Source organism: Procambarus clarkii, chromosome 14 (genome assembly GCF_040958095.1).
Source record: "Procambarus clarkii isolate CNS0578487 chromosome 14, FALCON_Pclarkii_2.0, whole genome shotgun sequence".
Lineage (NCBI taxonomy): Eukaryota > Metazoa > Arthropoda > Malacostraca > Decapoda > Cambaridae > Procambarus > Procambarus clarkii.
Genome location: NC_091163.1, coordinates 38,727,559 through 38,754,417, shown reverse-complemented (window position 1 = coordinate 38,754,417; position 26,859 = coordinate 38,727,559). Strand labels below are relative to the sequence as shown.

Genomic DNA, 26,859 nt, shown 5'->3' with positions numbered 1-26,859 from the left:
GTCCCGGACCCTCCTGTTGTCGTTACTCCTGCTCTCTTGCCTCTACACTCTTGTCTACACCCTTGCCTACACTCTTGCCTCTACACCCTTGTCTACACCCTTGCCTACACCCTTGCCTCTACACCCTTGCCTCTACACCCTTGCCTACACTCTTGCCTCTACACCCTTGCCTACACTCTTGCCTCTACACCCTTGCCTCTTCACTCTTGCCTACACCCTTGCCTTTACACTCTTGCCTCTACACCCCTTGCCTACACTCTTGCCTCTACACCCTTGCCTACACTCTTGTCTCTACACCCTTGCCTCTACACTCTTGCCTCTACACTCTTGCCTCTACACACTTGCCTACACTCTTGCCACTACACCCTTGTCTACACTCTTGCCTCTACACCCTTGCCTCTACACTCTTGCCTCTACACTCTTGCCTCTACACCCTTGTCTACACTCTTGCCTCTACACCCTTGCCTCTACACCCTTGCCTCTACACTCTTGCCTCTACACTCTTGCCTCTACACCCTTGTCTACACTCTTGCCTCTACACCCTTGCCTCTACACTCTTGCCTCTACACTCTTGCCGCTACACTCTTACCTCTACACCCTTGCCTACACCCTTGCCTACACTCTTGCCTCTACACCCTTGCCTACACTCTTGCCTACACCCTTGCCTACACTCTTGCCTCTACACCCTTGCCTACACCCTTGCCTCTACACCCTTGCCTACACTCTTGCCTCTACACATGATGATATGATGATACACACCACTGGGTATGCTGATGATATGATGATACACACCACTGGGTATGCTGATGATATAATGATACACACCATTGGGTATGCTGATGCTATAATGATACACACCACTGGGTATGCTGATGATATAATGATACACACCACTGGGTATGCTGATGATATAATGATACACACCACTGGGTATGCTGATGATATAATGATACACACCACTGGGTATGCTGATGATATAATGATACACACCACTGGGTATGCTGATGATATGATGATACACACCACTGGGTATGCTGATGATATAATGATACACACCACTGGGTATGCTGATGATATAATGATACACACCACTGGGTATGCTGATGATATGATGATACACACAACTGGGTGTGCTAACACGCAGAACACTCTTAACTCTGTATTAGACTCATGTCAGGACCTTGGTCTAGTTATCTCAGCAGAGAAAACAAAGATACACAATCGGCGCTCACCCAGGCAGGGAGGAGCTGTTCGCAAGATGCAACTGTCTGATGGCTCCCAGCTTGACTATGTTAACAGATTCAAATACCTTGGCCTTGAGGTGCCACTGTATGGTCCTGTTGTATTCAGACTCTGTCGTCAGTATAAAGAATTGTCAAAATGATGTACCTTGCATACATCAGATCTTTAGTGGATTATGCTGCACCTCTGCTTGTGTTGATGCCTGAAAGAAAGCTTGGAGGGCTTGAAAAATTGCAGAACGAAACCTTGAGGATAATCCTTGGGTGCCCTCGTACTACAAAGATACTTAACATGAGAAAGGAACTTAATATTCCGAGCGTCGTTGATCGTGTTAATGAAATTAATTGTCAAATTGGTATAAAAATACTTAGGCTAGCTCATCCTAACCCTTGCACAGAAGCCCTCCAGAATTTCTTTATTGAAGGTCAGCATTGTTCCAAATGGATAACAAAAACTGGAACTCAACTCAGAATGTATCAGATTTATCAATTGTACCAAGAGAAACAACAACGGCACTTTCCTGCACCGTGGGAGGTTACACCCTTTCCAGTTTTAATCCCTCCCTTTCCACCCAAGAAGCAAATTAGAGATCAGCCCAAGCTTCGTCTTGAGGCAAAGCTCAACGCCTTAAGCCATATTGATGCTCTGTCCACAGAGCATTCTCTCTCTCAAATTATATACACTGATGGTTCCCTACACCGCACCACGGGTGCAGCTGGAAGTGCGGTTGGTCTGACAATGGGCGATGGCTTGTACTTTGAGTGGGGAGTCCGTGTAAACAATTGGGCCTCTACCCTTCAGACTGAACTATTTGCCTTGATCCTTGCACTGAAATGTGTACAAGTCTCCAAACTTGATACATTAATTGTAAGTGACTCCTTATCCTTAAATGCTCTCAACTCTTTAAGACATAACTGTAACATGCTCGTGTCCGAAGCTAGACACAAATACAACAAAATTATTAATGATGGTAACAGAGTCCATTTCATGTGGTCTCCATTTCATGTTGGCCTTCGAATGCATGATAGAGCTGATGAGTTAACCAAAGAATCTGCCTTTAAAGGAGCCGTTGAGTGTAACCTTGGATTGTCAATGAGCAATCTGAGAGCAGTAGTACACCGAGAACTTCAACAAGATCTTGTAGATCTGAGGCAAAGTGAAATTGACACCAGTAATTCCATCTATCATCTTACTATCATGCAAGAGGAGCCACACATCTATGGTTCATCCAATAAAATCAGCAGACTTCTAGATGTTACTACTGCTCGGCTTAGACTCGGTTACAAGTTTATTTATTTATTTATTTATTTATTTATTTATTTATTTATTTATTTATTTATTTATTTATTTATTTTTTTTTTATTTATATATATACAAGAAGGTACATTGGGTTTGTGAGAATACATTGGATAGTACAGTATTTACATTCTTGTAAAGCCACTAGTACGCGCAGCGTTTCGGGCAAGTCCTTAATCTAGCAGATAATTTTAAGTAGGTAATTTCAATCAGAATTGATAAATGAAAGATACATTACAAGAGAAAAATGAGATGAGAGAGATAAGTAAGTATATTAAAGTACATTGATATATTAAAGCACTGATTGATTACATTGACAGCTTGATTAGTAATTTAAACAAGATTAATAGACACCATACAGCAGATTGACAGCACATATAAGACAGCAATGATCACAATGGTAAAGATGTTCAGAATGGGTACATAAAGATTGAGAGACTGGGTAGCAAAAGATACAGATAAACAAGATTTATAAACACCATATAACAGATTGACAGCACATATAAGAAAACAGCATTGTTCATAATGGTAAAGATGTTCAAATTGGGAACATAAAGGTTGGGAGATTGGGTAGCAATAGATACAGTGCAATTTTAAGGCAAAAAGTGAAAAATTATGAAGATGAAATTAGGAGCTTTTTAGTATTGATTTTGAATGATGTAAAAGTTGGACAGCTTTTCAATTCAGTAGGGAGTGAGTTCCATAAACTGGGTCCCTTTATTTGCATAGAGTGTTTACACAGATTAAGTTTAACTCTGGGGATATCGAAGAGATATTTATTTCTGGTGTAGTGATAATGGGTCCTATTACATCTGTCCAGGAAGAGTTTCAGACAAGGATTTGCATTTAAGAACAGGGTTTTGTAAATGTAGTTGGGCACAAGAGAATTTGTGGAGAGAGATTATGTTTAGCATGTTTAGGGAGTTAAACAAGGGGGCTGTGTGTTGTCTGAAAGCAGAATTTGATATTATTCTCATAGCAGATTTTTGCTGGGTGATGATGGACTTGAGGTGGTTTGTAGTGGTTGAACCCCATGCACAGATACCATAGTTGAGATAGGGATAGATTAGTGCATAATATAGAGAGATGAGAGCAGAGTTAGGAACATAATATCTGATTTTGGAGAGTATACCAACTGTTTTAGAGACTTTCTTAGTTATGTGTTGTATGTGGGTACTGAAGTTGAGTCTCTTGTCTAGGAATATGCCAAGAAACTTTCCATCATTTTTATTGCTAATGTTTACATTGTCAATCTGAAGCTGAATTGCATTTGTAGATTTGCTTCCAAATAGGATGTAGTAGGTCTTTTCTATGTTAAGTGTTAGTTTGTTGGTTGACATCCATAAGTAGACTTTTTTTAGTTCAATATTAACAACATCATTTAGTGTATGTGGGTTGGGGTTGGAGTAAATGAGGGTAGTATCATCAGCAAACAAAATAGGTTTCAGAATGTTAGAGACATTAGGCAGATCATTAATGTATATAAGAAATAGTAGGGGTCCCAAGATGCTGCCCTGTGGCACTCCAACGGTTATTGGTAGAATGGGAGAGATAATATTATTGATGGCTACACATTGGTGTCTATCACTAAGATAGGATTGGATATAGTCCAGTGCATGGCCTCGGATTCCATAATGATGGAGTTTACATAAGAGGCAATCGTGATTAACCGTATCAAAGGCCTTTCTCAGGTCAATGAAGAGTCCAATTGGAAACTCATTTTTGTCAAGGGCTGAGTAAATTATATCAAGGAGACTAATAATTGCATCGTTGGTACTCTTTTGAGAGCGGAAGCCAAACTGACAGGGGCTAAGAATGTCAAATTTTACGAGATAGGAGTAGAGCTGTTTGTGGATAATTTTTTCAAATATTTTTGATAGTATGGGTAGGTTCGATATTGGTCTGTAGTTGTTTATGTCTGACGGATTACCTCCTTTATGAACTGGCGTTACTCTTGCGTTTTTAAAGATATCAGGGAAGGTATGACACTCAAGGGATTTGTTGAACAGCAGAGCTATAGGTGGTGCAAGGGCATGGGAGGCGCTCTTGTATACAATGGATGGGATTTCACTGATGTTCCCAGCTTTGGTTTTTAGTGAGTGTATGATGGACACAACATCTGACGGGCTGACTGGTGAGAGGAGAAGAGAGTTTGGATAGCTGCCTGAGAGATATGTGTTGATATGTGTCTGAGTCTGTGGGATTTTACTTGCAAGGTTAGCACCAATCGATGAAAAGAAGCTATTAAATTAATTCGCCATTTCTAAGTCAGATGACAGTGTAAGGCCATCCTTAGAGAGTGTTATCTGGTTGTGGGAGTGTTGTTTAGTTCCCAGGATGTTAGAGATGGTATTCCATGTGCTTTTCATGTTGCCTTTTGCTTCTTTGAATCTAGTCTCATAATACGAAAGTTTTGCTTTTCTTATGATACTGGTAAGCACTGATGAGTACCTTTTAACTACTTCCATTGAAACTAGGCCACCCCTAAATTTCTTTTCGTATTCATGTTTTTTGTTGATTGATTTAATTATGCCATTTGTGAGCCACGGGTTATTTTTTCTTTTATCAGTTACTTGTTTGGTAGGGAGGGGACAGTGAGTGTTGTAGAGGCTTAGAGTTTTGGAGAGAAAGAGGTTAGTTGATGAGTTTATATCCTGTGAATTATTAAATTCAGATTCCCAGTTAATATTGTGAAGTGCATTAGAGAGATTGCCTAAAGCTGATTCACTATGTAGCCTGAATGAGAGTTTTTTGGTTTCTGGTGGTGATGTGTCATTCATAGTATCTCTGGGAATTCTCATTATCTGCTGATGTAGACCTGACCAAATGTAAACTGTGTCAACAAAATTATTCGCACACCCTCCGTCACTATGTGATGGAGTGCGAAAAGATACGTGAATTCAGAGACAATTCTATAACCAATGTTCCAGCGATGTGTCAATATTTCATTCAAAATGATCTGCTACCAGAAATTTTAGCCAAATATCCCCAGTTTGCTAACTGTAGGCAGTAACTGAGTGATTGTAACCTATCCACCGCTGCCCACTGGATGGGGGGCGGTGTGCAGGACAAACATATCAATTGTGACACTAGCTCTCCACATATGTCAAAAATTCAAATTAAAAAAAAACCATTTACATCAGTTGCTTAATTTAGAAACTGTACTTGTGGTCGATCTTGAACCCATTTATGATGTGACGACTAATACTGAATTTTGTAACTAGCTCATCAAGATTGTAACTTGCTTAGTTAAATAAATTGTGGGGTTCAGTCCCTGAGCCCATTATGTGCCTCTGTAACCCTTTCCACTACCGCCCACAAGATGGTTATGGGGTGCATGATAAATGAACTAAACTAACTAAACTAAGCTACAACGCTCTCCCACATAGAGCTCCGCGACTCTGGCCACACTCAGCTCTCTGCTCTGCTCCAAGCTCCGTCTCAACGTCTACGACACTGCTGTAGCCAGGACTACTAAATAAATATGAAAACCCACTAAATACTGTGTAACTAATCTACTCAACAACGTAACATAATCGTCCGCTACAGTAACATCTAGAGGTCTGCTGATATTATTGGATGATCCATAGATGTGTGGCTCCTCTTGCATGATAGTATGATGATAGATGGAATTACTGGTGTCGATTTCACTATGCCTAATGTAGGACTAAGAATAGGAGATGTTTTATTACCCACAGAGTTATAATCCCATGGAACCCTCTATCCGCCGAAGCCGTAAATGCCAACACTGTTAACTTTTAACTGGAAAATATCACCAAGGCAAATGGAGGGACCTTCGACAAGCCGCCGGCTTCTTGTCCTCGTCATGGCCTCTAGTGTTAGTGGCTCTCAGGTAAATTCACATAATAATCCTGCAGTGCTACTATGCTAGTTTAAATGACAGGGAAGCAGGAATCATCGTACATCTGGTAAGTGGACGGCTGGAGCCACCTGTAGCTCACCTCAGTTTACCTGACGGCGCCACTATAGCACTATAGTGGCCCCCATGACGGCGCCACTATAGCACTATAGTGGCCCCATGACGGCGCCACTATAGTGGCCCCCATGACGGCGCCACTATAGCACTATAGTGGCTCCCATGACGGCGCCACTATAGCACTATAGTGGCCCCCATGACGGCGCCACTATAGCACTATAGTGGCCCCCATGACGGCGCCACTATAGCACTATAGTGGCCCCCATGACGGCGCCACTATAGCACTATAGTGGCCCCCATGACGGCGCCACTACCACTATAGTGGCCCCCATGACGGCGCCACTACCACTATAGTGGCCCCCATGACAGCGCCACTACCACTATAGTGGCCCCCATGACAGCGCCACTACCACTATAGTGGCCCCCATGACGGCGCCACTACCACTATAGTGGCCCCCGTGTGGACAGCATGACGGCGCCACTACCACTATAGTGGCCCCCGTGTGGACAGCATGACGGCGCCACTACCACTATAGTGGCTCCCATGTGGACAGCATGACGGCGCCACTACCACTATAGTGGCTCCCATGTGGACAGCATGACGGCGCCACTACCACTATAGTGGCCTCCATGCGGACAGCATGACGGCGCCACTATAGCACTATAGTGCCCCCTTGTGGACAGCATGACGGCGCCACTACCACTATAGTGGCCTCCATGCGGACAGCATGACGGCGCCACTATAGCACTATAGTGCCCCCTTGTGGACAGCATGACGGCGCCACTATAGCACTATAGTGCCCCCTTGTGGACAGCATGACGGCGCCACTACCACTATAGTGGCCTCCATGCGGACAGCATGACGGCGCCACTACCACTATAGTGGCCCCCATGACGGCGCCACTACCACTATAGTGGCCCCCATGACGGCGCCACTACCACTATAGTGGCCCCCATGACGGCGCCACTACCACTATAGTGGCCCCCATGACGACGCCACTACCACTATAGTGGCCCCCATGACGGCGCCACTACCACTATAGTGCCCCCTTGTGGACAGCATGACGGCGCCACTACCACTATAGTGGCCTCCATGCGGACAGCATGACGGCGCCACTACCACTATAGTGGCCCCCATGTGGACAGCATGACGGCGCCACTACCACTATAGTGGCCCCCATGTGGACAGCATGACGGCGCCACTACCACTATAGTGGCCCCCATGTGGACAGCATGACGGTGGCTTGTCGAAAACCCCCCATTTGCCTTGATGATCTTTTCCAGCTGTTCTTTAAATGTTAACAGAGTTTTGGCATTTATGGCTTCGGCGGGTAGCTTGAGGCGCTCTGTGGCCGAATATTATCAGTCATAATAATAATATTAATACAATTCATTTTATATGATATAAAACCACTTTTTATGCACGGATTTTATATATATATATATATATATATATATGCAGAATAACCACATGTGAAAAATAGAAAATGCTTAACGCGTTTTCGGCTAATTCGCCATTCATCAGAGCAGAGTAGAATCATTCTACTCTGGTAAATCTCTTTCCTCGCGTTTAAAACAGCATTCATATATATATATATATATATATATATATATATATATATATATATATATATATATATATATATATATATATATATATATATATATATTTCTAACACGAATTTTCTCAATATTTCTTATGTTTCTTTTTACTGTCGATGGTAATTGAAAAATCAATTCTCCAAAATTCATTTTTATTTGTAGTCTGATGCGACGCTTGAACACGTTTCTTAATAACTTATTACATTTTCAAAGAGTTTAGTTTACACACACACAACTTGTAACCTGAAAACACTTAACAGAGTTTTACTAATTCTAATGCTAAACAGCTTGTCTTATATACTCGCATTTGGGTGAGGTGATATGTTGAAACAGTTTTGGATGAGGTGAACAAACTTTTGACCAACACAAGACAGAACACGGTGCAAGGGGGTATAAATTGGATATGAGAGCATTAGAATGGAAGTAACTGCAGAGGGCCTATTGGCCCATACTTCCTCTTGATACTTCTATATTGGTACGGAGTCTTGAAGTGGGTAGAATATAGTTGTGCATTAATTGGCTGTTGATTGCTGGTGTTGACTTTTTGATGTGTAGTGCCTCGCAGATGTCGATGCTATCGCTGTATCTATCGATGATAGATAGATAGATAGATATTAACGATGATAGATAGATAGATAATTTAACACGAGTTTATTGAGAACAAAATTATGCTAATCACCACTTATAAATCCTACTCTAACACTGGCCAAGAGCTAAGAAATTTAGACATGGAACAAAACCTCAGAGATCACACACATTACCGTAAGACCTCTGTCTCTCCATCCGGTGGATTCACTGTCTCTCCCTGGCTGTGAGATGTTCTTCACAGACCCTCTCTCGACCCCAGTATCCCGCACTCTATTCAAACTAAGTCTCTACAGGACCTCTACATACTACCCCAAGAGGGGGGAAGGGAGTGATTTGCTGTTGCTACCTACACCAAAAATGCAAGGGGGTCGGGCCACACGTGCACAAACACTTAAGAATATTTAATTAAGCTTGTTTGACATTCACCTTACACTCTTCAAGAGAGGAGTTATTAATTACGTGTGTGACTGACCTCTGACCTGGCCAAAAGGGGGAGATCCATGGATGTTTACACATAAGAATCTGGGGTCTAATTCCCTTGCAATGTTTGACAAGAGTATCATGAAATATTACATACTTGAAACTAGCTGACTAAGACTAACCCAGGAATTTTTTCATCAACATACAAGATAATCCAGAGGTTATCTGGGCTGACCTCTTGGAGAAGGCTTCCCTGGGTGTGAACTCTAAGGGGGGGGGGGGGGTCATGGGTGTTACAAGCGAGGGGGTGTCAGTAGCTGGGGTTGGCCTGGGGGTCACCAGCTGGGGTCGGCCTGGGGGTCACCAGCTGGGGTCGGCCTCGGGGTGACCAGCTGGGGTCGGCCTGGGGGGTGACCAGCTGGGGTCGGCCTGGGGCTGACCAGCTGGGGTCGGCCTGGGGGTGACCAGCTGGGGTCGGCCTGGGGGTCACCAGCTGGGGTCGGCCAGGGGGGTCGGCCTGGGGGTGACCAGCTGGGGTCGGCCTGGGGGTCACCAGCTGGGGTCGGCCTGGGGGTCACCAGCTGGGGTCGGCCTGGGGGTCACCAGCTGGGGTAGTGACACAACAGGGGAATATTGCGTCATGTTGACACACACAGCTGTCAACTGTTAGTCCTGTAGTGAACACTGCTCCAGCCTGCCCGTCCTAGCTGCCTCCTGCCCCATAGCTGCTGTCTCAGTCCCAGCCCCAGCTGTTGCTGCCGCCCACGCCCCACACCCACCCTCGCCCCGCCCACGCCCCTCAGGGCTGGACACATCACCCCCCCCCCCTCAGGGCTGGACACATCACCCCCCCCCCTCAGGGCTGGACACATCACCCCCCCCCTCAGGGCTGGACACATCACCCCCCCCCTCAGGGCTGGACACATCACCCCCCCCCCCCCCTCAGGGCTGGACACATCTCGGGTCTGCAGGTTGATTCATGAAGTCTCACCTCGGTGCCTGACGTAGGGTCTAGCCTATCGCTGTCCACCCCGTATACAATACCTGTATAATTACATTTGCCTTTAAAACACCAGATACGATAGCAAATGCCGTACACATGTTACATGTTATAATGTTCCTTGTAATGTAACAGGAATGATAATTGAGGGTGAGGGATGTCGTCATGGTGTACGACGTGAGGGCGCCGTAGTGAAGCTACCTGCTGCCGTGTGTGGGTGTCAGTGACGCTACAGCAACCAGGGAGGGAGGTGCCGTCAGTCCCCACTCTCGTCAACACCCTAGTGTGCCTACACTAGTGCCGTCACTTAGCAACATTATAGCTACAGTATACTGCATTATACAGCAGCGTCTACTGTATATTGCATTATACAGCAGCGTCATGTGTGAGTTGTCGCTGTGGGAGCATCTGCCCACCAACGTCCAGGAGCCCGGCCCCTTCAGTGTCCCAGCCACTCGCACCCAGGTGAACCTTCGTGTGTATGTGTGTATACTGTATATGTGTTATCATGAGGCTCTATATGTAGGTATATGTGTTATCATGAGGGTGTATATGTATGTATGTATATATGTGTTATCATGAGGGTGTAGAGCCACTCTCAGGCACCAGTGTCAGCAACTTTGACCACCAGGAAGTGTGCACATAATTCAAATGATTCAATCACTTATAATATCACTGGTCCAACCTATAAGCGGCCACATGTGTAAGCCACATATATACAACTACACATAGCTGGTGCCGCCACCACTCCCATAGCCACACCTCATAATTACCTCACATGTGTAAGTATTCACTATAGAGGAGGAATTACAACAATAAGATAACTCTAGTTATAACGGCCACCCAGATATATAAGGCTTCCTCTCCACACTTAAATACTTAGGCTGGAGGTGCAGGCTGGAGGTGTAGGCTGGAGGAGCAGGCTGGAGGTGTAGGCTGGAGGTGCAGGCTGGAGGTGCAGGCTGGAGGTGTAGGCTGCAAGTGTAGGCTGCAGGTGTTGGCTGGAGGTGTAGGCTGGACGTGTAGGCTGCTGGTGTAGGCTGCAAGTGTAGACTGCAGGTGTAGGCTGCAGGTGTTGGCTGGAGGTGTAGGCTGGACGTGTAGGCTGCTGGTGTAGGCTGCAGGTGTAGGCTGGAGGGTACATAGAGGCTCCTGGTGTGTGTACCGGGCGGGGTAGCGTACACGTGTCTTAGCGTGTTTGTTTTCATCTGTGACGTCATGAACGCGAGAGCCAATGAACGGTGAAGGTGTATGTCGCGTCATCTCTGATGTCATGGACTCGCCAGCCAATCAACGACGATTATGTTGGCGCCATCTGTGGCGTCATGTCCCCGCCAACCAATCAGCGGGGAGAAGGTGCCAGGGCGAACGTTTATGTTGGACCATCTTACACGGGTGAGGCGCGGCCGCTTACATATTCTCTGGCACCATTGACTATCTAGCGGGTGACCGTAGAGCATCTTAGCTCAACATCTTTGATACATACAAGTACTTTGCTAAAATGTGGATGCGGCCAGATAATAACCATGATTTCTTTTTCTATTCTTCAAAAGCAAAGGTAATATATATTTTTAGTGATACAAGCTATATATATATATATATATATATATATATATATATATATATATATATATATATATATATATATATATATTAGTATATTTTGGTAGCAGTCTTTCCTCTAGACATATATTATTAAATATGACCGAAAAAGTAAGATTAATAATTCTAACACGAATTTTCTCAATCTTTCGTACATTACGCTTCACTGTTGGAGGTAAATCAAAAATCAATTCTCCAAAATTCATTTTTATTTCTAGTCTTTAAAATAAAAATGAATTTTGGAGAATTGATTTTTGATTTACCTCCAACAGTGAAGCGTAATGTACGAAAGATTGAGAAAATTCGTGTTAGAATTATTAATCTTACTTTTTCGGTCATATTTAATAATATATATATATATATATATATATATATATATATATATATATATATATATGTCGTACCTAGTAGCCAGAACTCACTTCTCAGCCTACTATTCAAGGCCCGATTTGCCTAATAAGCCAAGTTTTCCTGAATTAATATATTTACTATAATTTTTTTCTTATGAAATGATAAAGCTGCCCTTTTCACTATGTATGAGGTCAATTTTTTTTATTGGAGTTAAAATTAACGTAGATATATGACCGAACCTAACCAACCCTACCTAACCTAACCTAACCTATATATATAGGTAAGGTTAGGTTAGGTAGCCAAAAAAAGCTAGGTTAGGTTAGGTTAGGTAGATTAGGTAGACGAAAAAACATTAATTCATGAAAACTTGGCTTAATAGGCAAATCGGGCCTTGAATAGTAGGCTGAGAAGTGAGTTCTGGCTACTAGGTACGACATATATATATATAATGCGAACAAGCCTGAATGGTCCCCTGGACTATAAGCGACTGAAAACTCACCCCAGAAGTGACTCGAACCCATACTCCCAGGAGCAACGCAACTGGTATGTACAGGACGCCTTAATCCGCTTGACCATCACGACTGGACATAAAGAAGTGATAGCCGAAGCTATATGAACCACTTCCCCGCCGGCACTCGGATGGTAATCTTGGGCATGGCATTTTATCAAATCACGTCATTCTTTGGGGCACACGTGAGAAACACAAATGCGAACAAGCCTGAATGGTCCCCAGGACTATATGCTATATTGGTGATTTGATAAAATGCCATGCCCAAGATTACCATCCAAGTGCCGGCGGGGAAGTGGTTCATATAGCTTCGGCTATCACTTCTTTATGTCCAGTCGTGATGGTCAAGCGGATTAAGGCGTCCTGTACATACCAGTTGTGTTGCTCCTGGGAGTATGGGTTAGAGTCACTTCTGGGGTGTGAGTTTTCAGTGTCATATATATATATATATATATATATATATATATATATATATATATATATATATATATATATATATATATATATATATATATATATATATGACACTATATATATAAATAAATGCGAACAAGCCTGAACGGTCTCCAGGCATATATGCAACTGAAAACTCACACCCCAGAAGTGACTCGAACCCATACTGCCAGAAGCAATACATCTGATGTACAGGATCCCTTAACCACTCGACCAACACGACCGGACAAAAGAGGATGGTAGCCGAGGCTAATTCCCATCTCCCCGCCGGCACTCTGTTGGTAATCTTGGGCATGGTATTTTATCAAATCACCTCATTCTTTGGGGCACACGTGAGGGATAATCACTACATACAAAATAGTAACAGGATTCGATAAAATCGACAGGGAAGATTTCCTGAGACCCGAAACTTTAAGAACAAGAGGTCATACATTTAAACTAAGCACAGATGCAGAAGAAATATAAGAAAATTCACTTTCGCAAACAGAGTGGTAGACGGTTGGAACAAGTTAGGTGAGAAGGTGGTGGAGGCCAAGACCGTCAGTAGTTTCAAAGCGTTTTATGACAAAGAGTGCTGGGAAGACGGGACACCACGAGCGTAGCTCTCATCCTGTAACTACACTTAGGTAATTACACACACACACACACACCCGCACCAATAATTACCTCTACTAGGTGAGTACACACACACACACACACACACACACACACACACACACACACACACACACACACACACACACACACACACACACTGTGGAGCCCTGTGGAGTCCCATAGGGCTCTGTACTCGGTCCTATCTTGTTTCTGATATATGTAAATGATCTCCCGGAGGGTATCGATTCATTTCTCTCACTGTTTGCGGACGATGCTAAAAATATGAGAAGGATTAAAACAGAAGAGGACTGTTTGAGGCTTCAAGAAGACCTAGACAAGCTGAAGGAATGGTCGAACAAATGGTTGTTAGAGTTTAACCCAACCAAATGTAATGTAATGAAGATAGGTGTAGGGAGCAGGAGGCCAGATACAAGGTATCATCTGGGAGAGGAAATTCTTCAGGAGTCAGAGAAGGAAAAAGACTTGGGGGTTGATATCACGCCAGACCTGTCTCCTGCAGCACATATCAAGCGGATAACATCAGCGGCATATGCCAGGCTGGCCAACATACGAACGGCATTCAGAAACTTGTGTAAAGAATCATTCAGAACTTTGTATACCACATATGTCAGGCCAATCCTGGAGTATGCAGCCCCAGCATGGAGTCCATATCTAGTCAAGGATAAGACTAAACTGGAAAAGGTTCAAAGGTTTGCCACCAGACTAGTACCCGAGCTGAGAGGTATGAGCTACGAGGAGAGACTACGGGAATTAAACCTCACTTCGCTGGAAGACAGAAGAGTTAGGGGGGACATGATCACCACATTCAAGATTCTGAAGGGGATTGATAGGGTAGATAAAGACAGTCTATTTAACACAAGGGGAACACGCACAAGGGGACACAGGTGGAAACTGAGTGCCCAAATGAGCCACAGAGATATTAGAAAGAACTTTTTTAGTGTCAGAGTGGTTGACAAATGGAATGCATTAGGGGGTGATGTGGTGGAGGCTGACTCCATACACAGTTTCAAGTGTAGATATGACAGAGCCCGATAGGCTCAGGAATCTGTACACCTGTTGATTGACGGTTGAGAGGCGGGACCAAAGAGCCAGAGCTCAACCCCCGCAAGCACAACTAGGTGAGTACAACTAGGTGAGTACACACACACACACACACACACACATACACACACACACACACACACACACACACACACACACACACACACACACCAATAAATATAATACAAAGGTCTGAATAAAGAAATAAAGAGCTAACAAGAGGCATGTTCACATGTTCACTACTAGCTAAATGTGAAAAATAATGTATATAATTTAATGAATAAATATAAATGAACTAATGTATAATTTATTTATTTATTTCCCAGAATGATGAGAACTGCAGCTTCCATGAGGATAACTGGGATGACTTTGGTTGTTCAGGCAACGTGCCGGAATACCTTCAGACTATTCCTTCAGTGTCTGAGAGTGTCCCTGAGAATTTCTTAGATGCTGCCGTAGATGAGTCATCATCAACAATGACTTGTTTGCTTCCAGTATCATCAACAACCACAATGACATCACTGCTTCCAGCAACATCAACACATACAATGACATCACTGCTTCCAGCAACATCAACACATACAATGACATCATTGCTTCCAGCAACATCAACACATACAATGACATCATTGGTTCCAACACCACTTCAAGAGCAGTTGTTAGCCAATAATAAACCATGGATGGGAGACGGGGCTCCTACACTCCAGCTGATGCCAGAGTCAAGAGATGTAACCAACACATCAGCCCCATTGCACTTTACACTGGTACCATCAAAGTCAACTAACTATCAACTAACAGCAACTGGACATCAGGAATCTGTGGTACGTGGATTGTGTTTTTATAATGACTTTCATTATCCACCAGAGTTTAATCCTCGACAACATTCACCACCAAGTTACAGGAGAGGAGGAGGAAGGAGAGGCATAGGTGAAGGGAAGTATAGAAGTGGGAAATACAGTGAGAGGTATGGCAGCAGGCGGCGGGCTGTCCGCCTTGCTGACACCATGTTATGATAGCAGGTGGGCTGTCCGCCTTGCTGACACCATGTTATGATAGCAGGCGGGCTGTCCGCCTTGCTGACACCATGTTATGATAGCAGGCGGGCTGTCCGCCTTGCTGACACCATGTTATGATAGCAGGCGGGCTGTCCGCCTTGCTGACACCATGTTATGATAGCAGGCGGGCTGTCCGCCTTGCTGACACCATGTTATGATAGCAGGCGGGCTGTCCGCCTTGCTGACACCATGTTATGATAGCAGGCGGGCTGTCCGCCTTGTTGACACCATGTTATGATAGCAGACGGGCTGTCCGCCTTGCTGACACCATGTGTGGGTGTTGGCAGCTAAGCTAAGCTGGCTCCCTCTTGTCAGGGAGCTGTGAGTGTGTGAGAGGTTCTTCACATGTGTTTCACCATATATGGATGTCCATAGATGAATACTGTGTAGCATTCAAATATACACACTCCGATCCTTCCACACATGTTCTGTTTAAGGCTCTTTATTATTATTATTATTTATTGAGTTATTCATACACCTATACATATATACCCGTATACATATGCATTCACATACGGACACACATACATACTCAATTTTTCCAATTAATGGGGGGGAAGGATATCTGGTCAGTATTTCATCTGGGAATTAGGTACTGTGGGGCGGGGTTTGCATCTAGTAAATTGCGGCTCATGGGCCACCAGCTGTGGGAGCGGGACGTCTCATCTTGGGCCACCAGCTGTGGGAGTGGGACGTCTCATCTTGGGCCACCAGCTGTGGGAGTGGGGCGTTTCATCTTGGGCCACCAGCTGTGGGAGTGGGGCGTCTCATCTTGGGCCACCAGCTGTGGGAGTGGGGCGTCTCATCTTGGGCCACCAGCTGTGGGAGTGGGGCGTCTCATCTTGGGCCACCAGCTGTGGGAGTGGGGCGTCTCATCTTGGGCCACCAGCTGTGGGAGTGGGGCGTCTCATCTTGGGCCACCAGCTGTGGGAGTGGGGCGTCTCATCTTGGGCCACCAGCTGTGGGAGTGGGGCGTCTCATCTTGGGCCACCAGCTGTGGGAGTGGGGCGTCTCATCTTGGGCCACCAGCTGTGGGAGTGGGGCGTCTCATCTTGGGCCACCAGCTGTGGGAGTGGGGCGTCTCATCTTGGGCCACCAGCTGTGGGAGTGGGGCGTCTCATCTTGGACCACCAGCTGTGGGAGTGGGGCGTCTCATCTTGGGCCACCAGCTGTGGGAGCGGGGTGTTCCACACCCTGATGGCTTGGTGCTGCAGTCTGATGTTTAGTGGCTGTGTGTTCAGGAGTTCATGGAGCTCTTGGATTGTCTGATCATATGGTGGACGGTGTTTTGCTGCTCTCCTTAGCGCCTTATTTTGTACTGCTTGCAGTTTCTGCATGTTAGTTTTCTTTATGGTGTGTTGTGGTACTGGGGGATACTCTAGATGCGGCCGAACTAGAGCCCTATATAGGTGGATCTGAATGTTAGTACTGAGGCTTCGGAATCTTGTATCCCTGTTCATCTTGTCATGAGTGTCAGTATTGTGTGTACCCGTCTCCGTGTGGTGGCAGTTGAGGGTGTGTCAGCGAGGCGGGGTGGCGCTTGTTGGAACACGTCTAGTGTGGGAGAGGCCGGCCCAGAGGGGCGGTGGTGGGGTGCTGCTGCCCAGGACGACCTGTCTCCCTCACGCCTCAGTCACCTCCACACCGCTCCTCTCCCAAGCGGCTCCTCTCCGACGCGGCTCCTCTCCGTCACGGCTCCTCTCCGACACGGCTCCTCTCTGACACGGCTCGTCTCCGACATGGCTCCTCTCCGACACGGCTCCTCTCCGACACGGCTCCTCTCCGACACGGCTCCTCTCCCTGTCAAGGTGAGCCTCTACTCTTGACCGGGGTTTGCTCACTCTCCGTGGCGGCCCCTGGTGAAGGAACAGTTAGTTCATTTATTATGCACCCCATCCTGTGGGGGCGGGCGGTAGTGGGTAAGATAGTGACCTTTATAACTCACGGCTACACTCAGTGTTTCCCGTATTTGTAATGGTACTCGAACAAGAGGCCACACAACACAGTTCTCTTGGACAAGTTAATACTCACCTTGTTGTGTTTGCGGGGGTTGAGCTCTGGCTCTTTGGTCCCCCCTCTCAACTGTCAATCAACTGGTATCTTTAATGGATAGAGTGCCGAAGTGATCAGTCAAGAACATTCGCCAACACACTAGAGACATTGACCACACCACACACTAGAGACATTGACTACACCACACACTAGAGACATTGACCACACCACACACTAGAGACATTGACCACACCACACACTAGAGACATTGACCACACCACACACTAGAGACATTGACCACACCACACACTAGAGACATTGACCACACCACACACTAGAGACATTGACCACACCACACACTAGAGACATTGACCACACCACACACTAGAGACATTGACCACACCACACACTAGAGACATTGACCACACCACACACTAGAGACATTGACCACACCACACACTAGAGACATTGACCACACCACACACTAGAGACATTGACCACACCACACACTAGAGACATTGACCACACCACACACTAGAGACATTGACCACACCACACACTAGAGACATTGACCACACCACACACTAGAGACATTGACCACACCACACACTAGAGACATTGACCACACCACACACTAGAGACATTGACCACACCACACACTAGAGACATTGACCACACCACACACTAGAGACATTGACCACACCACACACTAGAGACATTGACCACACCACACACTAGAGACATTGACCACACCACACACTAGAGACATTGACCACACCACACACTAGAGACATTGACCACACCACACACTAGAGACATTGACTACACCACACACTAGAGACATTGACTACACCACACACTAGAGACATTGACCACACCACACACTAGAGGCATTGACCACACCGCACACTAGAGACATTGACCACACCACACACTAGAGACATTGACCACACCACACACTAGACATTGACTACACCACACACTAGACATTGACCATACCACACACTAGAGACATTGACCACACCACACACTAGAGACATTGACTACACCACACACTAGAGACATTGACCACACCACACACTAGAGACATTGACCACACCGCACACTAGAGACATTGACTACACCACACACTAGAGACATTGACCACACCACACACTAGAGACATTGACTACACCACACACTAGAGACATTGCCTACACCACACACTAGAGACATTGACCACACCGCACACTAGAGACATTGACTACACCACACACTAGACATTGACCATACCACACACTAGAGACATTGACCACACCACACACTAGAGACATTGACCACAACGTTTCGGTCCGTCCTGGATCATTATCAAGTTGATTGACCATTATCATAGTCGACTTGATAATGTTCCTGGACGGACCTAAATTTGGTCCTGGACGGACCTAAACGTGGTCCTGGACGGACCTAAACGTGGTCCTGGACGGACCTAAACGTGGTCCTGGACGGACCTAAACGTGGTCCTGGACGGACCTAAACGTGGTCCTGGACGGACCTAAACGTGGTCCTGGACGGACCTAAACATGGTCCTGGACGGACCTAAACGTGGTCCTGGACGGACCTAAACGTGGTCCTGGACGGACCTAAACGTGGTCCTGGACGGACCTAAACATGGTCCTCTCCACCTTCTAGTGTGTGGACTGGTCAACATTCTTCAGCCACGTTATTGTGACTCATCATCAATATCTATATAAATAAAAATGGAAATGATCGTTTGTTCATATTCGCTAATCTCCGAAAGTTCTTCACCGATTGCTTTGAGATTTTCACACAACGCTCCATTCGCACCCGAGCGGGTTTATACACACACTATATTGATGGCACGTCTGTGACGGAAGAAAAACACGCTTCTTTTGAAAAACTATTGAGAGAAATCTTCGAAACCTCTTCACCGATTGCTTTGGAATTTTGACACAACGTTGCATTTGAATAGGCGAGTGTTTTTATATACCTACGGGTACAGCTAGTCACAACTATAGAACTACACAATGAGGACAGGCCAAGAAATGTGCACTTTGTTAAAAATTATCTACTACCAGAAATTTTGGTAAATTATCCCCCAGTTTACCTACAGTAGGCTAGTACACATTTGTGAGTGATTGTAAACTTTCCACCGACGCCCACTTAATTAATAGGTATAGGGTCCACTGGCACCCACAAGATGGGTATGGGGTCCACTACCACCCACAGGATGGGTATGGGGTCCACTACCACTCACAGGATGGGTATGGGGTCCACTGGCACCCACAGGATGGGTATGGGGTCCACTACCACTCACAGGATGGGTATGGGGTCCACTGGCACCCACAGGATGGGTATGGGGTCCACTACCACCCACAGGATGGGTATGGGGTCCACTACCACTCACAGGATGGGTATGGGGTCCACTGGCACCCACAGGATGGGTATGGGGTCCACTACCACTCACAGGATGGGTATGGGGTCCACTGGCACCCACAGGATGGGTATGGGGTCCACTGGCACCCACAGGATGGGTATGGGGTTCAATACCACCCACAGGATGGGTATGGGATCCACTACCACCCACAGGATGGGTATGGGGTCCACTACCACTCACAGGATGGGTATGGGGTCCACTGGCACCCACAGGATGGGTATGGGGTCCACTACCACTCACAGGACGGGTATGGGGTCCACTGGCACCCACAGGATGGGTATGGGGTCCACTGGCACCCACAGGATGGGTATGGGGTCCACTGGCACCCACAGGATGGGTATGGGGTCCACTACCACCCACAGGATGGGTATGGGGTCCACTGGCACCCACAGGATGGGTATGGGGTCCACTACCACTCACAGGATGGGTATGGGGTCCACTGGCACCCACAGGATGGGTATGGGGTCCACTGGCGCTGTAACACCCAGGACTCCCCCCCCCCTTAGAGTTCACACCCAGGGAAGCCTTCTCCAAGAGGTCAGCCCAGATGACCTCCGGTTCATCTTGTATATTAAAAAAATTCCTGGGTTAGTCTTAGTCAGCATAGTTTCAAGTATGTAATATTTCATGCAAGGGAATTAGACTCCAGATTCTTATGTGTAAACATCCTTGGATCTCCCCCTTTTGGCCAGGTCAGAGGTCAGTCACACATGTAATTAATAACTCCTCTCTTGAAGAGTGTATGGTGAATGTCAAACAAGCTTATTGAAATATTTCTTGAGTGTTTGTACATTCTTGGTGGGTAGCAACAGCAGATCTCCCCCTCTTCCTGTGGGGGTTGTATATAGAGGTCCTCTAGGGACTTAGGGAACTCAGAGTGCGGTACACCGGGATCGAGAGCGGGGCTGTGAAGAACATCTCAGCCAGGGAGAGACAGATAGCTTAAGGTAATGTGTGTGATCTCTGAGTTTTTGTTCCATGTCCAAATTTCTTAACTTTTTGCCAGTGTTAGAATAGGATTTATAAGTGGTGATTGACATAATTTTTGTCTCAATATACTCGTTAAATTTCCCGTCTGTGTCAATTGTTGAATGCTCTTAGCCTTTTGGATATAGTGGCTGACAACCGTTTTCATAATTAATGACAGTCATAGAAAGTACTCTCCTAGTCAAGCAATGTTTCTTGCCTCGTTGCTTGATATAGTTTCAATGGTCAAAGGCAGATGGTGGCAGCGTATTTAATCCTTGTGTTAGCATTTCCTTATTGGCAGTGTACCTTTGGTTCCGGTGTAACCATCATATGTCAGCTCATAACAGTGTTATCAAGTGCAACCGATGAGGAAGTGTTACTCAGGATAAGTAGGGTTTACATTATTAGTTTAGTGTTCCATTATAGTGGTGCATTTTAGTGGCGGTTTTTTACAATGGGTGGTGTTACAGCACCCACAGGATGGGTATGGGGTCCACTACCACCCACAGGATGGGTATGGGGTCCACTACCACCCACAGGATGGGTATGGGGTCCACTACCACCCACAGGATGGGTATGGGGTCCACTACCACCCACAGGATGGGTATGGGGTCCACTACCACAGGATGGGTATGGGGTCCACTACCACCCACAGGATGGGTAGGGGTCCACTACCACCCACAGGATGGGTATGGGGTCCACTACCACCCACAGGATGGGTATGGGGTCCACTACCACCCACAGGATGGGTATGGGGTCCACTACCACAGGATGGGTATGGGGTCCACTACCACCCACAGGATGGGTATGGGGTCCACTACCACAGGATGGGTATGGGGTCCACTACCACCCACAGGATGGGTAGGGGTCCACTACCACTCACAGGATGGGTATGGGGTCCACTGGCACCCACAGAATGGGTATGGGGTTCACTACCACCCACAGGATGGGTATGGGGTCCACTACCACCCACAGGATGGGTATGGGGTCCACTACCACAGGATGGGTATGGGGTCCACTACCACCCACAGGATGGGTAGGGGTCCACTACCACTCACAGGATGGGTATGGGGTCCACTGGCACCCACAGGATGGGTATGGGGTCCACTACCACTCACAGGATGGGTATGGGGTCCACTGGCACCCACAGGATGGGTATGGGGTCCACTGGCACCCACAGGATGGGTATGGGGTCCACTACCACCCACAGGATGGGTATGGGGTCCACTACCACCCACAAGATGGGTATGGGGTCCACTACCACTCACAGGATGGGTATGGGGTCCACTACCACCCACAGGATGGGTATGGGGTCCACTACCACCCACAGGATGGGTATGGGGTCCACTACCACCCACAGGATGGGTATGGGGTCCACTACCACCCACAGGATGGGTATGGGGTCCACTACCACCCACAGGATGGGTATGGGGTCCACTACCACCCACAGGATGGGTATGGGGTCCACTACCACCCACAGGATGGGTATGGGGTCCACTACCACCCACAGGACGGGTATGGGGGTCCACTACCACCCACAGGATGGGTATGGGGTCCACTACCACCCACAGGATGGGTATGGGGTCCACTACCACCCACAGGATGGGTATGGGGTCCACTACCACCCACAGGATGGGTATGGGGTCCACTACCACCCACAGGACGGGTATGGGGGTCCACTACCACCCACAGGATGGGTATGGGGTCCACTACCACCCACAGGATGGGTATGGGGTCCACTACCACCCACAGGATGGGTATGGGGTCCACTACCACCCACAGGATGGGTATGGGGTCCACTGCCTAATAAACTCCATGTAACCTGCCTTACCCCTAACTGTCAGCCCATGTCTTGCTATAGTAAACACTGCTGCTTGTTGACCGACTTGTATAATGGACTTCAACCATGCCCCTCCCCTTGTTTAGTCTTGTTTGTCAACACAATTTATACTTCAATCTCAATTACTATTAAGTTTTAGTCCAAGTGCCTCCCCCCCCCCCCCACCTTGCGCGAAACACCGTGCGTATTAGTGGCTTTAGGTATTGTAAAGCCACAATACCTTGTCTATGGTATTGTAAAGCCACAATACCTTGTCTATGGTATTGTAAAGCCACAATACCTTGTCTAAGGTATTGTAAAGCCACAATACCTTGTCTATGGTATTGTAAAGCCACAATACCTTGTCTATGGTATTGTAAAGCCACAATACCTTGTCTATGGTATTGTAAAGCCACAATACCTTGTCTATGGTATTGTAAAGCCACAATACCTTGTCTATGGTATTGTAAAGCCACAATACCTTGTCTATGGTATTGTAAAGCCACAATACCTTGTCTATGGTATTGTAAAGCCACAATACCTTGTCTATGGTATTGTAAAGCCACAATACCTTGTCTAAGGTATTGTAAAGCCACAATACCTATAAGTCTATGCTCTATTTATAAATTCAACATTATGTTTGTAACTGATCATCTATGTATGTACTTGTACCTGAATAAACATTTGAATTTTGAATAAAAATAATAATTATTCAAATCCAAATTCAAATTAAAATTTGAATTTGTATATAAATAATAATAATAATAAAAAACTGATAACCAGCATTTGTTGTCGCTTGGGTAATTTTAGTCTTTATGGTGATATGTATTTATATATATATTTAAAATACAAGAATATCTACTTCAGTCGGTGTCCAGGTGGTGTATATTGTTGTAGTAAACCGTTAGGTTTACACAAAGTATTACTAGGCGTTCAAAATGATAACATGATGAACTGTTAGCAGGTATATATTAGGTTAGTCTGGCGACATGTGGCGACCATCACTCCAGGGGATACCACCTTGTCTAAATTATTGGGACTATTAACATGCTTTATAACTCTAGTATGGTTATATGCACATCATTATACACCCAGATTATAGGTTTCATTCACTTTGTGTTTGTGGGAGAATGTTTGAGCGCGGCGGGTATACTTGAGGCGGGTTAAGGTCCGTGTAACGTGTTTGAGGAGGTTGGGACGTGTGGAAACTGATGGAGGGAGAATTACTGGCCGCCCTGAGCGAGGCTAGCGAGTTACCGCATGCCCTAACAACCCTTATTTAATATATAACTCTACACAATTACCATTAACTACCATTCACATACGTGTATCATACGCTGCAACTTTGGCCCAATACATGAACATCGCTCCTAAATGGCTAGAGTGTGGGTATAATGGGTGAATTAATGGGTACACCAACAACTGGGGTCGTCAAACGTGTCAGCGCCGGTTCATACTTGTCCAGTTGGCTGCAAATACTTGTAGCAAGACTGTTGTGTTGCGGAGTGTTGCTCCCTGAGTGTTGCTCCACCACCCAACATGTGGCTATAACTGTGCCTTAGGCTGCCCTATATGTGGCCTGTGTTACGCTATATACCTACAGTGGTTTGCGGTTGACAACTGTCGTATGAGCAAGTTTGATATACACCGGAACACTGTTATCCTGTATATGGTAGTTACAGTGGTAATTGCTGCTTCAAATACCAATTAATGAGCCTGCAATTGGTATGCCAAAGTGTATATACTAGTTAATATGCCATATAGGCATAGTGTGAGAGCGTGTGATGAGGTTCAAGAGAGCGCCGCTGAGGACAGGCATGGAGGACGCTGAGGGCAGTTGTCTGAGCAGCATGTCCACGGAGGTGGAGGCCGCCCTCACCAAGTACCAGAGTGTACAGTTTACCCTGAGCCAGGGCCGCCCTGGGGCCCCCCTCACCAGGGGCTTCCCTGCTGCTGCTGACCAGGAGCACCCAGGGGCAGCCCTCAGCACCCTCAGCAGGGTGTTCCCTGCTGGTGGTGGTGCCCTCAGGGACCAGGAGACGCAGGCCGCCCAGGCCAAGCTGAGGCAGTATGAGGCGCTCGGTCTGATCAAGGTGGAGGTGGAGGAGGTGAGCCCTGCCCCCCTGCCCTCCCCTGATACCCTGCCCTCCCCCCACTGATACCCAGCCCTCCCCCACTGATACCCTGCCCTCCCCCCACTGATACCCTGCCCTCCCCCCACTGATACCCTGCCCTCCCCCCACTGATACCCTGCCCTCCCCCCACTGATACCCTGCCCTCCCCTGCCCTCCCCCCACTGATACCCTTCCCTTCCCCCCCTGATACCCTGCCCTCCCTCCACTGATACCCAGCCCTCCCCTGATACCCAGCCCTCCCCTGATACCCTGCCCTCCCCCACTGATACCCTGCCCTCCCCCCACTGATACCCTGCCCTCCCCCCACTGATACCCTGCCCTCCCCCCACTGATACCCTGCCCTCCCCCCACTGATACCCTTCCCTTCCCCCACTGATACCCTTCCCTTCCCCCACTGATACCCTTCCCTTCCCCCACTGATACCCTTCCCTTCCCCCACTGATACCCTTCCCTTCCCCCACTGATACCCTGCCCTCCCCCCACTGATACCCTGCCCTCCCCCCACTGATACCCTGCCCTCCCCCCACTGATACCCTGCCCTCCCCCCACTGATACCCTGCCCTCCCCCCACTGATACCCTGCCCTCCCCCCACTGATACCCTGCCCTCCCCCCACTGATACCCTGCCCTCCCCCCACTGATACCCTTCCCTTCCCCCACTGATACCCTTCCCTTCCCCCACTGATACCCTGCCCTCCCCCCACTGATACCCTGCCCTCCCCCCACTGATACCCTGCCCTCCCCCCACTGATACCCTTCCCTTCCCCCACTGATACCCTTCCCTTCCCCCACTGATACCCTGCCCTCCCCCCACTGATACCCTGCCCTCCCCCCACTGATACCCTGCCCTCCCCCCACTGATACCCTGCCCTCCCCCCACTGATACCCTGCCCTCCCCCCACTGATACCCTGCCCTCCCCCCACTGATACCCTGCCCTCCCCCCACTGATACCCTGCCCTCCCCCCACTGATACCCTGCCCTCCCCCCACTGATACCCTGCCCTCCCCCCACTGATACCCTTCCCTTCCCCCACTGATACCCTGCCCTTCCCCCACTGATACCCTGCCCTCCCCCCACTGATACCCTGCCCTCCCCCCACTGATACCCTGCCCTCCCCCCACTGATACCCTGCCCTCCCCCCACTGATACCCTGCCCTCCCCCACTGATACCCTGCCCTCCTCCCACTGATACCCTGCCCTCCTCCCACTGATACCCTGCCCTCCCCCACTGATACCCTGCCCTCCTCCCACTGATACCCTGCCCTCCCCCCACTGATACCCTGCCCTCCCCCACTGATACCCTGCCCTCCTCCCACTGATACCCTGCCCTCCTCCCACTGATACCCTGCCCTCCCCCCACTGATACCCTTCTGTTATAAATAAGAGTATGTTCTATGGGGGATCTAGTATTAAATGGATGTAGAGGCAGCAGTTAGAATAAGTATGTATCTCTAGCAGTGGAGATCAGTAAGGCCCGGCCCCCCAAATAAAAATAACATTGAATATAAATTGGCTACAAGATAATGTCAGCCTAGAGGTAGATCTCTTACACAGGAAGAATGGATACTCCTTTAACTAACTAACTTATTTATTAAGCCCTTAACAACCCCCCATATACATTCATACCAATAACAATAACTTTACCACACTATCTTACGTTACAAGCCTTGGTCCACATAAGCAGGATACAAGGTTTACACTGAGAACAAGCTAGGGTAAAGTACTACTAGTGAAGCACTTGACGCTGGAGTCAGCTTAGGGTAGGGAGACCACGTGGTTCCACTGGGACCCTCTTAG

At 47.1% G+C, this 26,859-nt stretch overlaps 1 protein-coding gene and 1 long non-coding RNA gene across 10 annotated transcripts in view; one reads left to right on the top strand and one right to left on the bottom strand.

The window, feature by feature from the left end:
- Positions 1–8,212: 8,212 nt before the first annotated feature.
- LOC138364607 (uncharacterized) lies at positions 8,213–11,096 on the bottom strand. The gene is made up of 2 exons (XR_011228474.1): positions 10,965–11,096; positions 8,213–8,663 (listed from the first exon to the last, which is right to left on the bottom strand). It is a non-coding gene; the product is annotated as an uncharacterized lncRNA (long non-coding RNA).
- Positions 10,077–26,859, top strand: part of LOC123770657 (tumor protein 63) — a 98,285-nt gene continuing 81,502 nt past the window's right edge. For 3 of the 9 annotated variants that reach the window (XR_006774383.2, XM_045762710.2, XM_045762767.2), the window contains exons 1-2: positions 11,251–11,480; positions 14,985–15,479. Coding sequence is in view for 7 of the 9 variants with exons in the window: in XM_045762710.2 (XP_045618666.1) it covers positions 11,388–11,480; positions 14,985–15,479 (588 nt within the window). In the remaining 2 variants the exon portion in view is untranslated. Of the gene's footprint in view, positions 10,551–11,250; positions 11,481–11,505; positions 11,644–14,984; positions 15,480–17,214; positions 17,522–24,386; positions 25,036–26,859 lie in introns of those variants that run through there. The other 6 variants (XM_045762719.2, XR_011228473.1, XM_069324514.1 and 3 more) reach the window with 6 other exon arrangements.